The sequence below is a fragment of the Stegostoma tigrinum genome, chromosome 42, assembly GCF_030684315.1.
Source record: "Stegostoma tigrinum isolate sSteTig4 chromosome 42, sSteTig4.hap1, whole genome shotgun sequence".
Classification (NCBI taxonomy): Eukaryota; Metazoa; Chordata; class Chondrichthyes; order Orectolobiformes; family Stegostomatidae; genus Stegostoma; species Stegostoma tigrinum.
This window is the reverse complement of record NC_081395.1, coordinates 2,275,210-2,297,836: the sequence shown is the minus strand read 5'-3', so window position 1 is coordinate 2,297,836 and position 22,627 is coordinate 2,275,210. Positions and strand designations below refer to the sequence as shown.

The following is a 22,627-nucleotide window of genomic DNA, read 5'->3' as shown; positions in this document are numbered from 1 at the left end:
TAATAGTTCCTGATCAGAATTAACATGGTAGGGTCAGATACATAATACACTGGAGAGTACAGTAGAAAACTAGAGTTTGCTGAGGGGGGGGGGGATTATAGAGTGGATAGACCCATCATCTAAATCAACATCCTGTTAGCTAGATTACTACTTAAAACGTGACTTGCTGAGAGAATTCAGAAACCCTCACAAAACGATGAGCCATCCCAGGCTGAGAAACAGCAGCATTTTCACTTACAAAGGATTATACCTCCATTCATCAGAGATCAGTTTCAGTAAAATTTTTTAAAAACTTTTACTCATACACAGGAGACCATGTAAACAATAAAGATGTAATTTAATTATCAACGTCACAGTAATATTTTTGCAGGAATTGTCTGATCATCAGCAGTTCCATCTAATCCTAACACGCACAGAATTCCAAGCACTCAGTTATATTCACACTTCCCCCTTTCAGTTTGCTCCCTCAAAAACACAATTGGCTCCCAAAGAAAATTCCCTGCTTTATGGAAACATTACACAAACGTTAAAACGTCAGGTCTCAACTGCCAGTCCTGGGAGGGGTGGGGATGGGAAGATACAGGAGGGAGGGAGGGTATAACTGCAGTTATAATGTTATCCCAGGCTGCGTGTATCTACAGCAATGTCCTGATGCCCTTATGTGAACTCATGGAGGGCTTTAGCTAAGAGATAGGGTGCTAACCCCATCTTTGGGCAGTTGTGTGGATAAACCAAAGCTCAGCAAAGAGCACTAAAGCTCTCAGTGATGGGCTATAGATTTGGCAAAAGCAATGGCCAAACACCTCGACTTGCAATTTACATACACCACCCCACTGAGAGGCCAATCTCACCTATTCACCTGGTCAGAAGCTGAACCCTGATGTGGAAGTGGATTAAATCAGAGTTTTGGGCCAACAGGGTTGTCACGCATTTGTGACATGTGCCCTGGTGAAGCACAGTAAGGGAGGGAAGTGAAGCAATTAAAAGTAGAGCAAACCAGTTAAATGGGAGCTTGTTTGAGTGTAATCAAAGCAATGGGAATTCTTTTTTTGAAATGTAGCAGGTTCTACTATGTCTAAGCTTAGTCCAGCACCACAGCGCAGTGGCCTCTTCAAACAACAGTTGGGGACGGGGGGGTGGCCAGTTACTTTTGCAAATCCAATTCTAAAACCTGGGAGGGGGGAATGGGGCAGATTGAATGGCGCACGCACACACACACACACACACACACTACCTACAGACATACATCACTTACAATTCAGAAATTCTTCCACCACTTGTGTATTTCACACTCCTCTCCCAGTTTCTCCGAGGACTGTTCAATTACAGTTACAAACACTTTCACATGCACCCCCAATTATATACACAATTGGGGAGGGGGAGTTGGTTCTCTCTTAATCCCCGCCCTGTTGTTGCTCAGTAATTTCTACAGCAGTTTACAGACAGTGTGTTTCAGAAAAGGGCAAAAAACAGAAAATATATATATTTATAATCTCATTGAAACAGGAGCAGCAGAAAGGAACATGTCTTAAGCCAGTGATCAACAGACACACAATTTACTAGCAACCCCCTTGTCAGCCAAGATTGACTTGGGGGTGGAGGGAGAGAGTCCTGGGGAGGCAAGAACAAATCTACAATGGAGCAAATTGCAAGATCCCGGAAGCAGTCCACTACAGCAGGAATGGTGGAACGTGGGCCCAAGCAGACAGACAGCAAGCATTTAGTTCCAATACACTGAGAGTTATAGTTTAGTAATGGGGGGGGAGGCCGCTGAGCGGGGGTACCCCATTGCTACTCGCTCTTTCGTTTTGCACCTGGAAGCTTCTCTTGGATCCTGAGTAGAGACAGACACACACACACACAGGTTAACATTATCTGGAAAATTCATCAGAATTAAATCCAAAAGCACAAATAACCTATCTGGGGACTGAAAACAGAACATTATCCGAGTGATCAATATACAAAGGGGACGGCTGATTTTACAAAAGACAGATCTGTCCTTTGGATAACGTGCAGATCATAGAATCCCTACTGTGTGGAAGCAAGCCATTCAGCCCATTGGGTCCACACCGATCCTAGCCCTGCATTTCCCTTGGCTAACCCAACCTAGACTGCACGACCCTGGATGCTATGTGGTAATTTAGCATGGTCAATCCACCTAGTCTGCACATCTTTGGAGGAAACTGGAGCACCTGGCAGACACGGAGAAAATGTGCAAACTCCACATAGACAGGTGCACAAGGGTGAACTCAAACCCGTCTCTGTGATGCCATGAGGCAGCAGAGCCAACCACTGAGCCATCAAGATACAGGAACCAATTTTTGAGGGCTGTCAATTTAATAAAGGGAAATGGTGAATATTCTGTAACATGGAGTTGGCGTGAAGGCAGAGACCACCACTGCCTCGAGAAAAGAAACAGCAACAACTCTTTGAGGAAAAAGAGACCGCAAGCTGTAATTGTTCGAGGAGGCATTCAGATTCTTTGCCCAGATCAGAGGTCTTTGTGACTTCACTGTGGAATAAAGCCACGCACAGCTTCGAACACTCCACATGAACCGAATTCCAGAGGGTAAGGCCTGACAGGGAACACGTGTGGCTTTGTCTCCTCAGCTGTTGCCATAAATCAGATTCCTGGGACAGAGTGGAAGAGTAATAATTTGTCTCAGCCCCATTTGAAGCACTTCTATATCCCCTGCTTGAACATGTCCCCCATAAGGGGCATTTTGGAGAATTTAAACAATACTCACTTCCCAAAAGCGCAGGTTGCCTGTTTCTGAACTAGTTCAAAGTAATGATCAATCTGCGTCTGTATCAAAAAAAAGACAGTTACAGCTCCTCCTTAAGTAAACTTTGTCTCTTTCCAAATCACATCTCTGCTGATCTCAGGTGCAGTGACCACATACAGATGCCAGCAGATACCCACAATCTTAAACCAGCAACCCAAACACACAACAGAGTCCTAGGAAGAACTGGCACTCATTAAACCCCAGACATGTTAAGCTTCCTTCATGGTCACTCCAGCCAGTGTCGGAATTGAAGCCAAGCTTTTGGTATTTCTCTGTACAGCCAGCCATCCAGCCAACTGAGCTAACAGACCACACTCCGTGTGTCTCACTATTCAGCAGCATACATAGTACACAGTAAAGAGTCCGAGGGAACAACCCCAGGGCACAGGCATTGCCTACAGTAGCCCAGGTACCTACCTGGTAAGCTTGATAGATGACCGGAATGCTGAAGGTTAATAGTATGGCTAGAAAAGGCAACGGTGAAAATAAATCGCAGTTAGAACAAAAACACACAATGCTGACAGCTGTCCCGACACAATGCACCAGTTCTGGTGTCTCCCATCAACAGAGAAACCAGATTAGATACTTGTTCTGCCCCAATCTCACCCCACCACACCCAGAACTCGTCCCAACACGAATCTCTCCTGCACCACCACACACTGTCTCATGCCTCCTCCACAAAAAGGTTCTCATCCCACCCCCCGTACCCTCCAGCACACGGGCTCTGCTCTGTTCCCCCGAGGAAAAAAAAAAGTCTGACTCAGCCCTCCCATCCCCTGGGTCTCCCCCACAATCTGACTGACAATAATCAAACAGCGTGAGCCTGAAACATACCCAGAATCAGGAGAGTCAACCCATTGAAGACAGCTCCAACATAAGTCATTAGCCACATGAGAACTGCAAGCTGCAGGAAGAACAGGCAAATGTCAGGCACAAGAATGACAGGAAGTGCAAGTTTCCTCAACCCAATTCAGTCCCAATCTCAGGAAACCTGCATCTACATCGGAAATGGTTTTGGGGTCGGGCGGTGGGGGAGAGACAGAGAAAGAAAAGGGGGCAGAGAGTGAGCAAGAGAGAGAGGAGGGCAGAGAGAGGGGGGCGACGGAGAGACAGTGAAAGGGGGGCAGTGACAAAGAGAGCGAGAGCGCGCGAATGAGGGGGGCCGGGAAGAGAAGCGAGGGGAGGGGGCCGGGGGGGGGGAAGAAGCGAGAACGGGGGGGAGAGAGGGAGCGAGAACGGGGGGGGAGAGAGGGAGCGAGAACAGGGGGGGCGGAGGGAGAGAGGGAGCGAGAACGGGGAGGGGCCGGGGGGAGAGAGAGCGAGAACGGGGAGGGGAGAGCGAGAACGGGGGGGGGGCGGGGGTAGAGACAGCGAGAATGGGGGGCAGAGAGCGAGAACGGGGGGGAAGACAGCGAGAACGGGGTGGGAGAGCGAGAACGGGGGTGGGAGAGCGAGAACGGGGGTGGGAGAGCGAGAACGGGGGTGGGAGAGCGAGAACGGGGGTGGAGAGCGAGAACGGGGGGGGGAGAGCGAGAACGGGGGGGGGAGAGCGAGAACGGGGGGGGGAGAGCGAGAACGGGGGGGGAGAGCGAGAACGGGGGGGGAGAGCGAGAACGGGGGGGGCGAGAGCGAGAACGGGGGGGGGAGAGCGAGAACGGGGGGGGAGAGCGAGAACCGGGGGGGGGAGAGCGAGAACAGGGGGGCCGGGAGGAGAGAGCGAGAACGGGGGGGAGAGACAGCGTGAACGGGGGGGGAGAGACAGCAAGAACGGGGGGAGAGACAGCGAGAACGGGGGGGGAGAGACAGTGAGAACGGGGGGGGAAGAGACAGCGAGAACGGGGGGGGGGAGAGACAGCGAGAACGGGGGAGGGAGAGAGAGCGAGAACGGGGGAGGGAGAGAGAGCGAGAACGGGGGGGGGCCGGGGGGAGAGAGAGAGCGCGAGAACGGGAGAGGACCGGGTGGGAGAGAGATCGAGAACCGGGGGGAGGGAGAGAGCGAGAACGGGGGGGGGGAAAGAGAGCGAGAACGGGGGGGGGGAAAGAGAGCGAGAACGGGGGGGGGGAAGAGAGAGCGAGAACCGGGGGGAGAGATCGAGCGAGAACGGGGGGGAGAGAGCGCGAGAACGGGGGGGAGAGAGCGCGAGAACGGGGGGGAGAGAGCGCGAGAACGGGGGGGAGAGAGCGCGAGAATGGGGGGGAGAGAGCGCGAGAACGGGGGGGGGCGGTGGGGGAGACAGCTCGCGAACGGGGGTGCGGGGGGGGAGAGAGCGCGCGAACGGCGGTGTGGGGGGGGGAGAGCGCGCGAACGGGGGTGCGGGGGGGGGGAGAGCGCGCGAACGGGGGTGCGGGGGGGGGAGAGAGCGCGCGAACGGGGGTGCGGGGGGGGAGAGAGCGCGCGAACGGGGGTGCGGGGGGGGAGAGAGCGCGCGAACGGGGGTGCGGGGGGGGAGAGAGCGCGCGAACGGGGGTGCGGGGGGGGAGAGAGCGCGCGAACGGGGGTGCGGGGGGGGGAGAGAGCGCGCGAACGGGGGTGCGGGGGGGGAGAGAGCGCGCGAACGGGGGTGCGGGGGGGGAGAGAGCGCGCGAACGGGGGTGCGGGGGGGGAGAGAGCGCGCGAACGGGGGTGCGGGGGGGGAGAGAGCGCGCGAACGGGGGTGCGGGGGGGAGAGAGCGCGCGAACGGGGGTGCGGGGGGGGAGAGAGCGCGCGAACGGGGGTGCGGGGGGGGAGAGAGCGCGCGAACGGGGGTGCGGGGGGGGAGAGAGCGCGCGAACGGGGGTGCGGGGGGGGAGAGAGCGCGCGAACGGGGGGGGGAGAGCACGCAAACGGGGGGGAGAGAGCGCGCGAACGGGGGGGAGAGAGCGCGCGAACGGGGGGGGGAGAGAGCGCGCGAACGGGGGGGGGAGAGAGCGCGCGAACGGGGGGGGAGAGAGCGCGCGAACGGGGGGGGAGAGAGCGCGCGAACGGGGGTGCGGGGGGCAGAGAGAGCGCGGGCGGGGGGGGAGAGAGAGCACAACCGGGGGCGGTGGGGAGAGAGAGCGTGAACAGGAGGGGTGGGGGTAGCGGGAGCGAGAACTCGGGGGGGAGAGACAGCGAGAACGAGGGGGTTCGGGGGGAGAGAGCAAGCACGAGGGGGCGGGTGGAGAAAGAACGAGGGGTGGGGGGAGAGAGAGAGGCCAAGAAATAAGGTGGCGGGGAGAGAGAGAGAGAACGAGGGGGCGGAGGAAGACAGAACAATGGGGTGGAGAGAGAGAGAGAGAGAGAACGAGAAAGAAGGGGGCAGGGAGAGAAAGAAAGAGGGTTCAGATAGAGTGCACAGAGAGCGGATAGAGAGAAAGAACGGGACACACGCACACACACAGGGGGAGAGAGAGAGAAGTGGCCGAGAGACACATGGCAGGAGAAGGGGAAGGGAGCGAGAGAAAGAAAGGGAATTGTTGTGGGGGGGGGTAAATGGAGGCGTTGGAAGGAAGGGGAATGAAAAAGAGGGAGAAGCCTGTGTCTTGCTGCTAATTAATCGTGGCCTGTAATTAAATCAGAGCCCAAAGTATTTACATTTCAAAGACCAGCTCACAAACCTTTAGTGAATCCACTAGATCCTGGACCAGGAAAAGCTGCAGCAGATATTTCAGCACTCGGTTCAGATGGGTGAAGGCTATGTTGCAATATTTATGGAATGTTTCTGAGGACAAGGTGATGTCCTGTTCCAGATATGGCCTGGACAGAGCGAAGATAGATCCTGTTACTGGCACAGCCTGGGTTTCAGGACAAATACCACCAGCAGTCCCCCACCCAATTCAAATGGTTCCATTTAATCACTGGCTGTTCTGACTCTGCAGGGCAGAAGAGAGAGATGGAGGGCAGTGTGTCAATGTGATCAGGTGCCTCCCCTCACCTCCTCTCCACCACCTTTCCCCCAAGACTCTGACCCATCCCACAGAATGGGGCTTTCATTATTCTCAATGCCTCTCAGAATCTTCCACACAATCTGCAAGCGTCTCTCTGGATGCAATCACACACACTGCCAGAGGGCTATGAATTAGTTGCAAATCCTCACACTGTGTTCCCTATCCCAACCCAATCCTAGGGGAAGGAGGATGAGGTCAAAAATGATCAAACTAACATGCACACCCAACAAAGCAGTTTCAGCAACCTTACTTGAAAGGATTTCCATCGTTGGTTTTCTGCACAGCCTGAACCACGGACTTGTAGATGCGGAAACTGATGGTGACGGATAGCAAAGCCAGCACAAGATAGGCCAAGACACTGACCACACTAAACACAGCCAGTGACACCAGCAGGGTCAGAATGGACCCAAACACAACCCCCGTCTTCTTAGGGTCACGCCAGTAGATCAGATTTTTCACTAGAGAGAGAGAGAAACCACATTGGTCAGGAACAGTGGAATCGGCAATCCTGGCAAATACATCTCCGACTGCATCCTCAATCTCTCCTCCAGGCCTATCTAGAGCTGCGCTGGAAGGGTTTGGGGTGGGGCAAGTGGGAGTGAAATGAAGTACCTTGGGTGTATTGGTCTGAAGGCACTCCAGCTCTTGGGTCACGCCTAAGGCATCTCAGAGCCAGGTGTGGGCACGATACCCCACGCACACCCTGCCAAGCCCTAAAGCTACTTCCTCCAGGCCCCAAATCAAGCACCCTCAAGCTTTCACTCACCCAGATCAAAGTCATGATGTGGAGGTGCCAGTGTCGGATTGGGATCACATGACACCAGATTATAGTCCAATAAATTATTTGAAATTACACGCTTTTGTCATGCTGCTCCTTTATCAGGTGACTTCACCTGGACTATAACCTGGTGTTGTGTGACTTCTGACCAGATCAAAGTGGGAGACACCCCACAGTCTCATCCGAGCACTCAGCACACACCATTAGCAAGAGACACCAACTGATATGACTGAACCAACTCCCCACAAGCTGGAGCCAGGCAATCTACTCAGCACCCACGGGGACTCACACCCAACTCTCCCCTGAGGGTGGGAGTGCTGTCAGGGGCATGAACTCCCAGCAATCATGGGGATGAGGTGGTCTCTCTGGATGGGATTGAGGTGGTGCAGGTGCCACACCGAACCCCCAGGGGCTGGGGATAATATGTGGGAGCTATGTTGAGTGTTAAAGCTGAGCGAGCAAGCAGCAGCACCAACACATGGAGAGACAGACAAATGAAACCAGTGCATTGTGTCTCAGAGGCCTGGCAGCCACAGCACAGGCTCAGGGACAAACAAACTCTTTTAGTAAATACTGAGAGAGGGAGAGAAGATTTTCCCTTTTGTTTGAGCACACAACTAACATAGGGAGTCTCCATGAGTTGTTGTCAGAAGCAGTTCAGCTGCGCAGCCGTCCCCTCCCTGGTTACCCCTGTCAAAATGAACACTTATTTGTTGAAGACATTAACATTGTGTCCCATATTGCCAGAGTCACACCTGGGGAATTGAGGACAGAGGGAGAATAAGGAGAGTTGTCAGGAGACAGAATGCATCAAAGCTTCTCCTGATCCACAGCTCAGAGAGTGAAGCAGCTGACTGCATAACAGAGTAATGACCTAATCTACTCACTGTACACAAACAACTCATTCACACAGACTGTACAAACAAGATTACTGTTAGGATCAAATCAGTCCCCAACATAACCGATTCCTCAAATCAGAGTCATTGGAAATAAGCAGCAATGGCTCAAGGGCAAACTGTAGACCATAAGGCGTAACAGCAGAAATATGCCATTCAGCCCATCAAGTCTGCTCCCCATTAAATGAGATCTGATAATCCTCAACACCACTTTCCTGCCTTTTTGCTATAACCTTTCATTCCCTTCCTAATTAAAAATGTCTCTCTCAATCCTGATTTATTTACTCAGCCAGCTACGACAGCCCTCTGCAGTAAACAATTCCAAAGATCGCTAGCCTCAGAGAAGAAAGTCCCCCTCATCTTGGTATTAAGAAGAGTGACCTCTTACTCTGAGATTGAACTCTGTAGTTCCAGGCCCACAGCAGAAACAACCTCTTTGCATAAACCTTATCGAGACCTCTAAGAATCTCATTCTTCTAAACTTCAATGAGTACAAGCCCAAGCTACTCAGTCTCCTTCCATACCCGGGATTAGCGTAGTGAACGTTTTTTGGACCATCTTTCCTTTGACAAGGGTATGAAAATTGTTCACATTACTCTAGCTGCGGCCTGACAACTACCTGGTAAAAACTCCCTAATTTTAGGCTCCATTTGAAATAAAAGGCTAACATTCCATTTGCCTTTCCTATTATCCAGTGAACCTGGATGCTTGCTTTTAGTGATCCATGGGTAAGGACTCCTAAATCCTTCTGTTCTACAGATTTCTGCAGTCTTTCTCCATTTAAATAATATTCAGCTCCTCTATTCTTCCAGCCAAAGTGCAGAACCTCCCATTTTCCCACATTATATTCCATCTGTCAAGTGTGTGCCAACTTGCTCAACCTGTCTATATCTCTCTGCAGACTCTGTCATCCTCAGCACCTGCCTTCCCACCTACTTCTGCCACTTGCAAACTCAACTATACCACATTCAGTTTCCTCATCCAAGTCATTCATAGATATTGTAAATAATTGTGGCCTCAGCTCTGATCCTTGTGGCACTCCACGAGTTACAGGATGTCATTCTGAAAATACCTCCCACATTCCAACACTTTGTCTTCTATTAGTCATTGAGTCATCCAGCATGGAAACAGACCCTTCGGTCCAATCAGTCCATACCAACCATGCTCCCAAACCAAACTAGTCACACCTGCCTATGCTTGGCTCACATCCCTCCAAACATTTCCTATTCAAGAAATTATCCATGTCTTTTAAACATTGTAACTATACCCACATCTACCACTTCCTCTGGCAGTTCATCCCGTACACTTTTTTTTAAGATTAGATTAGATTAGATTCCCTACAGTGTGGAAACAGGCCCTTCGGCCCAACAAGTCCACACCACCCCTTGCAGCATCCCACCCAGCCCCATCCCCCTATAACCTACACACCCCTGAACACTACGGGCAATTTAGCATGGACAATCCATCTAGCCTGCACGTCTTTGGACTGTGGGAGGAAACTGGAGCACCCGGAGGAAACCCCTGCAGACACGGGGAGAATGTACAAACTCCACACAGACAGTTACCCGAAGCTGGAATTGAACCTGGGTCCCTGGCGCTGTGAGGCTGCAGTGCTAACCATCGAGCTGGCCCACTAACTGCTATGTTTAAAAAAAAGTTGCCCTCGTGTCCTTTTTAAAAAACTTTCTCCTCTCACCTTAAAAATATGCCCCCTACTTTTGAACTCCCCAGCCTAGGGAAAGACACCCGCCATTCAGCTTATCTATGCTTCTCATGATTTTATAAACATCAATAAGGTCACTCCTCAATCTCCTGCACTCCAGTGAAGAAACTCCAGCCTATCTAGTCTCTTTTTATAACTTAAACCCACCATTCCTGACAACGTCTGGTAAATCTCTTCTGAACTCTCTCCAGTTTAATAATATCCTCCTAAAACAGGGAGGCCAGAATTCATAGCAGAGCATTTGGAAATATGTAATGTGATAAATCAAAGGCAGCATAGCCAGAACACAGTATTCCAGAAGAGGCCTCATCAACCTCCTGTCCAACGTCCAACAATGACATCCCAACTCCTATACTCAAAAGGCCTGAGCAATGAAGGCTAGTTTGTTAAAGGCCCTCTTAACCACCCTGTGATGCAAATTTCAAAGAATTATGTATCTGAGCCCCGAGGTCTCTGTTCTCCAACACTATCCAGGGCCCTAATCTTCTAACTCTGCTAACACAATATCTCCCAGATCATGGATTCTTACCTTACTAAGTAGCTTTATCAGGTTGTTGAATTGCTCGCTGAGCTGGCTTGTTTTTGTTCAGATGTTTCATCACCATACCAGGTGATATCATCAGTGGAGTCTCCGATGAAGCGATGTTATTCTATCCACCTCGAATTTATCCTGTTCGGTCCATTATGGTGTCATTTCCGGTTTTGATCTATATGGGTTTGTTTATAGGGTCCAATTCTAGATGTTTGTGATTGAAGTATGGGTGGAGAACCATGCCTCTAGGAATTCCCGTCCATGTCTGTGTTTGGCTTGGGTTACTATGGTTACCTTGTCCCAGTTAAATTGACGGCCTTCGTTGTCTGAACGCACCAATATTAAGGAGAGTTCATCGCACCGTTTTGCTGCTAGCTGATGTGCGTGTATTCTAATGGCTAGTTTCCTTCCTGAGTGTCCGATATAAATGTTTGTGGCAGTTATTGCATGGTATTTTGTAAACCATGTTCGTTTTGCATGTTGTGGGAATGGGGCCTTTAATCCTTGGAAATGTTTGTCGTACAGTGGCTGTGGGTTTGTGGGCCACCGGGCCACTGTGATTCCTAGTGGTTTTGGGAGTTTTGTCGTCAGTTCCAATATGTTCTTGATGTAGGGCAGAATGGTTAGCATGTTAGGGTGTATTGTGTCCTCCTGTTGTTGTCTGTTTTGTAGGTATCTATGGATGAAGTTGTGGGGGATGTCTGTTTAAAGCTAGGATCTCGCACAAGTGTCCTTCCTCTTTCCTGCATAGTTCTGGAGCGTCCACAACCAGAGCTACTGATCTTTGCCAAAACTTTGAATAGCCTTACATTGCAGTAGCTTATCAGAAGTCCAGTAATATTACGTTCACTGCTTCCCCTTTATCTAGTCTGCTTGTTACTTTCTCAAAGAACTCTAATAAACTTGTCTGACATGGTTTTCCTTTCATGAAGCCATGCTGCCTTTGATTTATCACATTACATATTTTGAAACACTCTGCTATGAACCTTACCGCTAGAGCCCCAGCTCTGAGTTTCCATGCCTGATGATTGTTGTGTTGACACCGTTCACAGCATTGACTTCCGAGTCAGATCTTGGAGATCCGTACAGAACAAAACCAAATTGGCAGGAATGCTGAGCGCCGTTCCTTCCTTTAGAATAGACTCTAACGTTTTCTTAATGACAGACTTTAAGGTAATGGACCAAGTTACTTCTGTTGTCTCCTTCACTTTTCAGAATAAAAGTATTGCTTCCTTTAGTATCCAAAGCTACATCCAAATAGGTCTGGGTGATTTCTTAGTCTTTAGCTCCATTCCAGAAGTGACAACACTGTGGTGGTGGTTGTGGGGGGGTGTGGAGGGGCTGCATTAAGTGGGGTACAGGTCACAGATTTACGACAGCAATAGTGCATCAGCTAGTAGATTTGTGAGGCTCTTCAGGGAAAGAATGCCCCCTCGGAATTGACAAGGCTTATGGAAAGACCAGGTTTGGAAAACCCTAGAGTGAGGACAACATAAGAAATAGAAGCAGGAGTAGGCCATCTGGCCCTTCCAGCCTGTTCCACCATTCAATAAGATCATGGATGATTTTTTCATGGACTCAGCTCCACTTACCTCCCCCCCCAAACCCCCCACCCCAGCTCACCATAACTCTTATTTCCTTCACTGTTCAAAAATCTACCTTTGCCTTAAATACATTTAATGAGGAAGCCTCAACTGCTTCCCTGGGCAGGGACTTCTATAGATTCACAACCATTTGGGTGAATAAGTTCCTCCTCAACTCAGTCCGAAATCTACTCCCTCTTATTTTGAGGCTATGACCCCTAGTTCTACTTTCAACCATCAGTGGGAACAACCTCCCTGCTTCTGTCTTATTTGTTCCCTTCACAATTTTGTGTGTTTCTACAAGATCTCCCCTCATTATCCTAAATTCCAATGTGCATACATTCCGCATTCACATTGGGGTAAATATCTACATGAAATATCCATGCTGAAATTAACCAGTAAACCCACAGCATGATACAGTCGCGACGAGCACAGACACCCTCGTGACCTCGTGGCTCATCAGGCAGTTAGTTATATAATACATTGCACATTAACACAACAGTACACCCCTCCACCTTTATAAATTCCTGCCTGTTCATCTACAACAACTGTCAACAGATCACACTGTAATGACTCAATCCCCACCTGATAAGACTGTCCCACAGAGAGTTACCGAGAAGTCTGGACCTAGATTCTCCACGGTTTTGAAGAATGAAAAGTGATACCATACGTAATTCTTACAGGGCTCAACAGGCGAGATGTAAACAGGATCATAGAATCCCTACAGTGCAGAAACAGGCCATTTGACCCATCAAATCATCCAAACAGCTGTTTCCCCCAGCTTAGGAGGAGGGTCAGTATCTACAACCTGGACAATTTCAGGAAAAGGGCAGGCAGTTCAGGACAGAGAGGAGGATGATTCCCTTCACTCAGAGGGCAGAGAATGTTCGAAATTCTCTATCCTGGAGGCTCTGGTTGCTTTGTCATTGGGCAGGTTCATGAATTCTCAGATTTTCAATTGTAAAGCATCAAAGCATATGGAGTAGCACAGAAAAATGGTGTTGGGGCAGAAGGTTAGCCGGGACCTGGTTGAATGATGGAGCAGGCCCAAGGGGGCTAATGGCCTATCCTAGAACTTTATTTTTGCATTTTAGTTTGGGAGTAGGGTGGGAGAATGAGCATTGAGCAACCAACAAGGGAGGAGATGTAATTACAACATAACATGTTTACAGGAGTAAGTTTCTGTTCCTAATGTGAACATTCAATTTGATTGTTTCAAACCCAGGATCCTAAGATCTGGGATTAATGACATCTCCAGTTCTTGGTCCGATTTTCCTCCACTCTGTCATCGTAGTCAATATAATTTAGCCTCAACTCCTCATCACACGGAACACTGATTATTCTGTATGTCTCACTATCATAATCCTCAGTAACACTTTTTGAATGTTTAAGCATTCGATCTGCCAATATAAACATTCAAAATAGAAGCTGTGTATGTAAACTGTTCCCTGTCACAGGGTAGCAGAAGTCTATAGCCAGCAGGCAGCACAGTCGAGTAAGTCTCAGAGTCCCAGGCAAGGAATAAAGAGCTATTCTATTCATGAAATGTCTGTGAACAACATGCAGAAAATTTACTAAAGAGCATTCTAAAAATTAACCCCTTGTCTCCCCCATTCCGCAAAAAATCTGAGGGCTGGGGAGAAGCAATAGGGGTGATTACAAAGTGCAGCAGAGTTGGGGTAGTGGGTGGGTGGGGGATAGGGGCCAGCAGAAACAAAAAGAATGCTGGAGAAACCCAGCAGATCTGACTGCATCAGTGGAGAGAGAACTAGTTCACTCTTCGATTCTGGTTGGACTCTTCTTCTGTTCTACTGCCCTCAAAACATTAACACAATGCATTTCTCTCCACAGACGCTGCCAGACCTGCTGAGTTTCTCCAACATTCTATTTCCCAGCATCTGCAGTATTCTGCTCATCTTTGAGAGGACAGCAGCTTGTTTGAGGAATGGGGAACACTCAGCCCCTTCTTCCACTCTCTTCCCCAAAACCGGTAAAAGATACTCTGACCTCATCTGGGAACAGGTCGAACCCAGCCTCATTAAAGAAATTGACGACATCTTCCAGGCTGACATTGCCAATGTTATCTCAGATTCTCCAGCATCTGTAGTTCCCATTATCTCTGCCAATGCAATGCTGTGGCTGTGCTGCACTGGCTACAGAGACACTGTTGTTCACAGAGTCCAAAGTGTCATTGACAAGAGCAGGAGCTGTGCCTGGAGTTAATACTTAATCCTCAATCAACATCACTCAAATTGATCTGACCAGTGTTGTGGGATCTTGCTGTGCACTGCTGGGGCGACGACGGCCCAATGGTATTACCACTGAACTACCAATCCAGAAACTCAGCTAATGTTCCAGGGACCCGGGTTCAAATCCCACCATGGCAGATGCAGGGAAATGAACTCAATAAAGAGTCTACTGATGATTATGAAACCATTGTCTATTATCAGAAAAACCCATCTGGGTCACTAATGTCCTTCAGAAAAGGAAAGCTGCTACCCTTACCTGGTTTGGCCTACATGTGACTCCAGATCTACAGCAATGCAGTCAACACTTAACAACCCTCTGGGCAATTAGGGAATGGCAATAAATGCTGGCCTCGCAAGCGATGCCCACATCCTGTGAGTCTCCCACTGTGCAGGAATGTAAACATCAGGGAGAGACAATGGCCGAGTGGTATTATAACCAAGCTACTAACCCAGAGAATCAGGCAATATCCCAGAGATTTGGGTTTGAATCCTGCCATGACAGATGGTGGAATTTGAATTCAATAAAAAAAGTCTGGAATTAATAGTGTAATGATGACCAGTAAACCACTGTTAATTATTGGAAAATGTCCATCTGGGTCACTAATGCCCTTTAGAGCGGGAAATCTGCCATCTTTATCTGGGCTAGCTAACACATGACCCTAGACCACAGTAAGGTGATTGACTCCTAACTGCTCTCTAGGCAATTAGGGATAGGCATTAGATGCTGGACTTCTCCAGTAATACCTACGTCCTGTGAGTATATATTTTAAACATTGCCCCAGTGGGAAACAGACAGGGTGTCGAAAGGTAAGAGTGGAGGTTTGGGATGGGGGGGGGGGGGGGGGGGGGCGCGGGGGGGCATGGTACAGAGGGCACTGAACAAGGGAGGTAAAAATCAGGGAAACTGGAACTGGCCAATAACAGAAACAAAAAGAGAGTGACAATTGTCGCATTCTGCTCTGTCAGACAGTCCCTCAAGAGCAGGAGTTGTCAACTGGTTTAGAAACATTTCCCACCCAAAATTTAACTCAGCTGCAAATAAAACAAATGACCCAGTCACTACTATCTCCTGCAGAAGAGACTTCTGATTGCGAATAACCCTCTGAGCCAGGACATTTGTCCACATCTGTCTTCAGTGGGAGAGCCCTTTCCCTCAAACTGGGACCATCATTTCAACCTGCCCTCACAAGAGGAAACATCCTCTGGATATTCAGTCTGTCGAGACCCCTCAGCATCTTTCGTGTTTCAATGAGATCACCACTTATTCTTGTTTTTAAACATCTGAAAGTAATATCACCCACAACTGAACAGCCTTCCTTCCACCTACTCCATCACAGGTAATGCTGGCCCCTCCAAGGGGTCATGGAGCAGAGAGGTTTAGGGACGGAATTCCTGAGCTCAGGGAACCAGGCGCCTGAAGGCATGACCTCCAACAGTGGAGTGAAGGGAATTGGGGATGATTGAGAGGCCAGAACCTGAGGAGGTAGCAGAGTTAGGGAGAGGTGTACGAGATGGAGGAGGTGGCAGAGATAGAGTGGGGTGTGTATAGGCTGGAGGAGGTGGCAGAGATAGGGAGAGTTAAGGCCATAGAAGGATTTGAACATGGGTGAGACCCCAGAAGAAGAAACTAACAGAATCATACACACCTTGAGGCTGTTGATGGGGATTCACACAGACAAACCTGAGCAGACATGGTGTAGGCAGTCAGACACATACAGCTCAGTGGATGTAGGTCAGGTTTATGAAGGTGATGACAAATGGGTTAAAGACAATGGGTGCAGTTATTAACATGAGGAAGGTACAGAAAGCAAAGCTTTTACCTGCCATTTTACTCAGCCTATCAGAAGCCTCCCCACCAACAGGCCTCTCCATCTGCACAGGGTCCGAGACTGTTTGAGATTTCAGCTCTGGTCTCACTTTGGAGTCACTGGGAGGGGCTGTGTCCACAAGGGGCTGGGCCAGATGAGGGGTCAGGCCTTCGTCTCTTTCTGGCTCCTTGTTGGGAGAATATTGCTGGAGGGTTAGTTTGCTCAGTGCCTGAGGAGCGGTGGTTAACTGGGGCTGGGCTGTATCATCGGACCCCATGCAGCTCTGTCCATCCTTGGCTGTTTGATCATTCTGTGTGTCCCTCCTTCCTGAAGCGCTGAGATTGGCTACTTCCTGCTTCACAGCTGGTTGTTGGACTCCAGCTAGTCCCACTGAAGATGCTGACGCAGAATCTGAAACCTTGAGTGTTCCCTCAGCCACTCCCTCCTCGGCCTTTGCTGGACCATTAGCTGATCTGACAACAAATGTAGGGGTTTCAGTAACTATGGGTGTGGATTTGACAATGATCGATTGGGGTGAAGCTGGTTTCACGGAGACAGACTGTAGTTCCCCAAAAATGTGGCCCCTTTGGGCTGCTGATCTCCGAATCATCTCTTGTAAAGGAGAAGAACCTTCCACCACAGAATGCTCCCTGCTATCAGCACTGAAGACAGGAAAGTCTGCTGACCGCTGAGTTGTAGGAGAATCAGTTGGAGACAGGCCATGTGGGTGCCAGTGCAGTTGGTCCACATGGGACAAGGTTGGCAAGACTGGAGAACCAGATCTTGGCTCACGTTTGCCAGTATCTTCCACTGTAGACATATGCTCATCTAATTGGTAACTGGTGGCCAGAGGTAAGGAAGGGGAAACTGCACGGACTGAAGATACAACTTCTTGAGAAGGTATTGGTCTTTGTTCCGACACCACTTCTCCTGCATGACCAAGCCCAGGTGAAGTTCCAACCAGTACTGGGCTTTCTGCTGGACAGCCTCTGGTTTCTGCAGACAGTGTCCTATCTCCTCCAGGGCTTGTGGATTGAAGATTCACAGACTCTCTCTGTCTGTCACTGACCGCCTGCTCCCTAGACTCTGTAAGATTTAACAATGGCACAAAAACCAGTTTCTCAGTGGTGCCTGTATCACCTGACTGCTCGTTCCCACACCAGGGGGTCCCCACTGGGATGGACCTGACATCTTCAATAACAGTGTCATCAGATTCTCCGGAACTGTCTGCCTCCACATTCTCCAATCTCATGGACAGAACATGATCAAGGGCGGTGGTTCCTTCAAGGGCTGGGCATTGTGAGCTGCCCCAGGTTGAAGCTGGATCTTCACGGAGTTGGCGAGTTTCCTCACCAGGGGAAATCTCCTTTGCTTCTTTCTTCAGAGGTTGTGGCTCATCCATTGGGTCTTTGGGTGGTACCTCTGCTGAGGGGTCACTGCTCCTATTTAGAGGGTCAATCTGACCCTCATGCCCAACATCAGGCAGAGTCTTGATGCCAGCACTGGTGGATGTGGGTACTTGCACAGAGGGGTTCACAGGCTCATCTGGGGTAATCTTTATAAGCGAGTAAGGAGACAGTCCATCAGTTCCAGGGCCACTTACTGGCTTCAACATCTTGAATGAAAGTGCCAGGTCCATTTCAAGACCGCAGACCATTTTTCTTTCATTAGGCAGCTGAGAAAGTGGATCTCCAGGAATCAAATCCTGTGGTCTGCTCATTGATCCACAGACAGAAGGTTGAAAGCTTTTGGAAATTATGTCCATGGAAATCCCACCTCCTGTGATGGCATTTGGCCTGAAGACATCTCCTTCTGCGATGCTGCTTTGTCCGTCAGGTATCTCCTGTTGGACACCTGCTCGAGGGCAGGGCACTGTGTGCGGAAGGTCTCCTATCTTCAAATTGGACTTTGGCCCAATAGCAGCAACTGTATCAGCTTCAGTTCTGGCCATTGTTTGACCCAATGGATCAGTCTCAATCCCTGCTGTGAACAGGGGAGGCTTCTGAGGCAGGTTCAGATCCACCCTGCGCTTATCCACAATGGACAATGACTTTGAAGTGTCTTCAGCACAAGGTCCCTTCTCTTGCATTTCGACAAGCACCTCAAAAGGAGAGTCAGGACTAATTCTTTCCAACGAATCTTCTTCTTGTGAAGAATCAATTGAAGAAGGGTCACTTTTTGCTGGCTCCTCAGGAATGTGCTCTGCCCCAGTCCCATGGTGAACTCGCTCCATTTGACAAACTTCCACTGCTTCCAGTACTCGTTGAGATTCCTGTTTCCCAAATACCAGCTCAGGTTCGCTCATCCAACTGTAGTTATCAAAGACACTTCCTCCTGTCTGAGGGCCCCTGAAGGCTGTGTTCTTCCCAGAAGCATTCCCATCAAGGCTGCTCATTCCACGAGGGACTGCAGATCCTAAACGTTCCTGCTCACTGTCTGCCAGAGCAGTCTTCTTTGACGAGGGGTTCAAGGCAGATGATCCACCTTGACCCGAGAACACGTCAGATGTCACAACAGAGCCATGGGCAGAAGGTGGGAAAGACCCGATTGTTTCAGAAACGCTCACACAGCTTGGCTGTTGTGAAGACACACTGTGACCAGAGAGGAGCGTTTGGAGTTGCAATCTCTCTGTGAGCAGACAGCAAGAGAAATTCAGAAAACCATAAAAACCAGACAAACCAGTCTCACAGCATGCAATGCTTGTTGGATGCAAGGGAGACAGAAATGATCTCAGCAGCCATGCATGGAAGGACACTTGCCTCACAAATAAATCAGCAACAGCAATGCAGCACGAGGAAAAATGCACTTGTCACCACTGACCCCCTTACGAGATGAGGTAGTTAGGAAGAAAAATGGCAATTAAAAAGAGAACAGAAAACAAAAGAAAAGAATACAAACAACACGACAACATTTGCAGCCAGTACTGGGCATCAAGATTACAACTCAAAAGAGAAAGGATAGGTGTCATTGGATAACCTTCTGCCTTTAGAAAGGGTATTGTCACCAATGAATAAATACATTCCATTTCACCTTCTGCATCCCAAATCCCTCCTGCAATCCCACACCACAACACCAGAAACACTAGAACACTGCATCAAGACATCAGGATGACGACAATTCCCCTTGAAAGGGCTCCTTGAATTATCATAATAGACACAAAAAGCAAATAAAGCCAAGCAACTGGGACTCAAAGAATTGACTGCTCAAACTCTATAACTACTGCGTTCATGCATGGGCTCACAGCCTCTATTTAAGCTGGTCATACGGATATTACAATGAATTTATATAGGTCATCAATTAGATCTCAGCTGGAGTATTGCATGTGGTTCTGAGCGCCACATTACAGGAAGGACGTGAATAAACTGGAGAGAGCACAGAGGAGATTTGAAAATGGTTCCAGGGATGAGAAACTTCAATGATGAGGATAGTCTGGAGAAACTAAGATGGATTTCCTTGCAAAGGAGAAAACAGAAGTTTTCTTTAAAGTTATAAGGAGTCTGGACAGAAAATATAGGGAGAAATTCCTTCCCCCTTGTAAAGGGATCAGGAAGCAGAGGACAACAATGTTGGAAAGAATTTGCAAAAGCAGCAAATGGAGATGAGAGAAAGCTTTCTCACACAGCGAGTGGTTGGGTCAGGGCCGGGACGTGTTGTGAAGAATGATTCAGACAAGGCATTCAAGAGGGCATTGGAAGATTATTTAAACAGAAGCAATGTGTAGAGTTACAAGGAAACGGCAGGAGACTGGCACCAAGTTAAATGTCAGACACGATGGGATGAATGGCCTCAGTGCACCATAACAAGTCTGTCTAGACAAACTCCGAATCACTGCCATGGCCTCAATATAAACTGGAGGGTCATTAAGGTATAATTACAAGATTGTATCTAGTAAACCTTTTTAATTCATTTGTGGGACCTGGGCATCACTGGTTGGCCCAGTATTTATTGCCCGTCCCTAGGTGCCCCTTGAGAGTGATTTGGCGGTGCCAGTGTTGGGTGGGATGGTCAAGGTCAAAAATCACACGACACCAGATTATAGTCCAACAGGTTTATTTGAAGCTTTCGGAGTCTCGCTCCTTCTTCAAGTGTCAGTGAGAGAGGTGTCATCAGACACAGGCCCCTTGAGAAGATGGTGGTGAGCTGCCTTCCTGAGCCGCTTCAATCCACCAACACAGACTGAGAATTATCAGCTTGTGTTTGTCTCTATTTGCCTTTCCACTCATTCACTCCTTTGGGTTTGATGTTCTGCTAGCTGGTTCATTAATGTCCAAATCCAGGTGTTTTGAGAATGTGGCTATTTGTTAAAAGAAAGATTACATAAAATAATCCTAAAACAGAATGTCACAAAGTGGAACGATGAGATGCCGCTCTTAACCATTGGGGAAGACACCATGAGCTGGCCAAAGGTCAACATTAGCCCTGGGGTCAATCCCACCACCTTCCTTTCCAAGGGTCAAAGGCTCCTCCTGGGGTGCTCAATTCCCAGGCCTTACTGCCAGAGATCAATTCCCAGACTAGATCCCCAGGGTTAATCCCCTCCAAGGGTCAGAATCCCTCCCTGCCCCTGGACAGAGGTTGGATTTTGGGGAGAGCATGGGACAGATGCCTCAGGATTGAGTCCAGATGACAATCCAGGCCCTGAGCTCAAAGCAATGACCTATCTAAACTGACATTGAAGATTCTATTTTTATAAGTTGCACTCCTATAAACACAGGGTTTACGGGAAATGAAAGTAGAGGTAGAGAGGGTTAAACTTGCCTTCAGTTAGAGAGATATGCTGAGAGGAAGAAGAAAGCAAATTATCTGAAAAATATAAAAATAGCAGATAATTAGACCCCAAGGGAATCCATAGGAGTGACAGAATGAGCCTCCTGTCTCTGCCCATTTCCCAGCCAAGATGCTCAAGAGTCCTCATCGACACCCCCTTTCTCCCTCGTCCTACATTACAGACAAGCTTAGAGATAGCCATTAACACTGTCCTCACAGCTTGTAACATCTCCTATCTCTCTGCTATTGGATCATTAGAAACGTCCACTCTCACCATCAATGTCCTGCTCTCCCAATGATGATTGATCTTCTGTAGCATTGCTCATGGTGAGCCAGTGGATGGGTTAGATGACAACAATGCTCCAAAATGTATTATTCTAATAATGTACAGCAAGATATCTTTCAAAGAAACAAAGAAACCTCCAGCACAGGAACAGGCCCTTCGGCCCTCCAAGCCTGCGCCGATCAAGATCCTCTGTCTAACCTGTCATCTATTTTCTAACGGTCTGTGTCCATTTGCTCCCTGCCCATCCATGTACCTGTCCAAATATATCTTAAAAGACGCTAACGTGTCTGTGTCTACCACCTCCGCTGGCAACGCGTTCCAGGCACCCACCACCTTCTGTGTAAAGAACTTTCCACGCATATCTCCCTTAAACTTTCCTCCTCTCACTTTGAACTCATGACTCCTAGTAATCGAGTCCCCCACTCTGGGAAAAAGCTTCTTGCTATCCACCCTGTCTAAACCCCTCATGATTTTGTAGACCTCAATCAGGTCCCCCCTCAATCTCCATCTTTCTAATGAAATAATCCTAATCTATTCAACCTCTCTTCATAGCTAGCACCTTCCATACCAGGCAACATCCTGGTGAACCTCCTCTGCACCCTCTCCAAAGCATCCACATCCTTTTGGTAATGTGGCGACCAGAACTGTACACAGTACTCCAAATGTGGCCGAACCAAAGTCCTATACAACTGCAACATGACCTGCCACCTCTTGTACTCAATGCCACGTCCAATGAAGGAAAGCATGCCATATGCCTTCTTGACCACCCTGTTGACCTGCGTTGTCACCTTCAGGGAACAATGGACCTGAACACCCAGATCTCTCTGTTCATCAATTTTCCCCAGGACTTTTCCATTTACTGTATAGTTCGCCCTTGAATTTGATCTTCCAAAATGCATCACCTCGCATTTGCCCGGATTGAACTCCATCTGCCATTTATCTGCCCAACTCTCCAGTCTATCTATATTCTGCTGTAATTTCTGACAGTCCCCTTCACTATGTGCTACTCCACCAATCTTAGTGTCATCAGCAAACTTGCTGATCAGACCACCTACACCTTCCTCCAGATCATTTGCATATATCACAAACAACAGTGGTCCCAGCACAGATCCCTGTGGAACACCAATGGTCACAGGTCTCCAATTTGAGAAGCTTCCTTCTACTATTACTCTCTGTCTCCTGTTGCCTAGCCTGTTTTTTATCCATCTAGCTAGCACACCCTGGACCCCAGGTGACTTCACTTTCTCCATCAGCCTGCCATGGGGAACCTTATCAAACACCTTACTGAAGTCCATGTATATGACATCTACAG

The 22,627-nt window shown here is 48.9% G+C and overlaps 1 protein-coding gene across 1 annotated transcript; it reads right to left on the bottom strand.

Moving 5' to 3' along the window:
- Positions 1 to 318: 318 nt before the first annotated feature.
- Positions 319 to 18,886, bottom strand: LOC125449448 (reticulon-1-like). Its single transcript, XM_048525241.2, has 7 exons — positions 16,275 to 18,886; positions 6,944 to 7,151; positions 6,364 to 6,502; positions 3,621 to 3,690; positions 3,204 to 3,250; positions 2,748 to 2,806; positions 319 to 1,834 (listed from the first exon to the last, which is right to left on the bottom strand). The coding sequence occupies exons 1-7, from the start codon at positions 18,655 to 18,657 to the stop codon at positions 1,792 to 1,794; spliced, it is 2,949 nt and encodes a 982-aa protein (XP_048381198.2). The 5' UTR covers positions 18,658 to 18,886; the 3' UTR covers positions 319 to 1,791.
- Between the last annotated feature and the right edge of the window lie 3,741 nt (positions 18,887 to 22,627).

What these genes read in the sequence shown, in the direction of transcription:
- LOC125449448 (XM_048525241.2), bottom strand. Translation starts at nt 18,657, where the DNA reads ATGAGCAGCCTTGATGGGAATGCTTCTGGGAAGAACACAGCCTTCAGG. An exon ending in AACGATGGAAATCCTTTCAA is followed by an intron (nt 6,503 to 6,943) that starts GTAAGGTTGCTG and finishes CGCTCTGTCCAG; the next exon opens with GCCATATCTGGAACAGGACA. An exon ending in TCATCTATCAAGCTTACCAG is followed by an intron (nt 2,807 to 3,203) that starts GTAGGTACCTGG and finishes TTTTTGATACAG; the next exon opens with ACGCAGATTGATCATTACTT.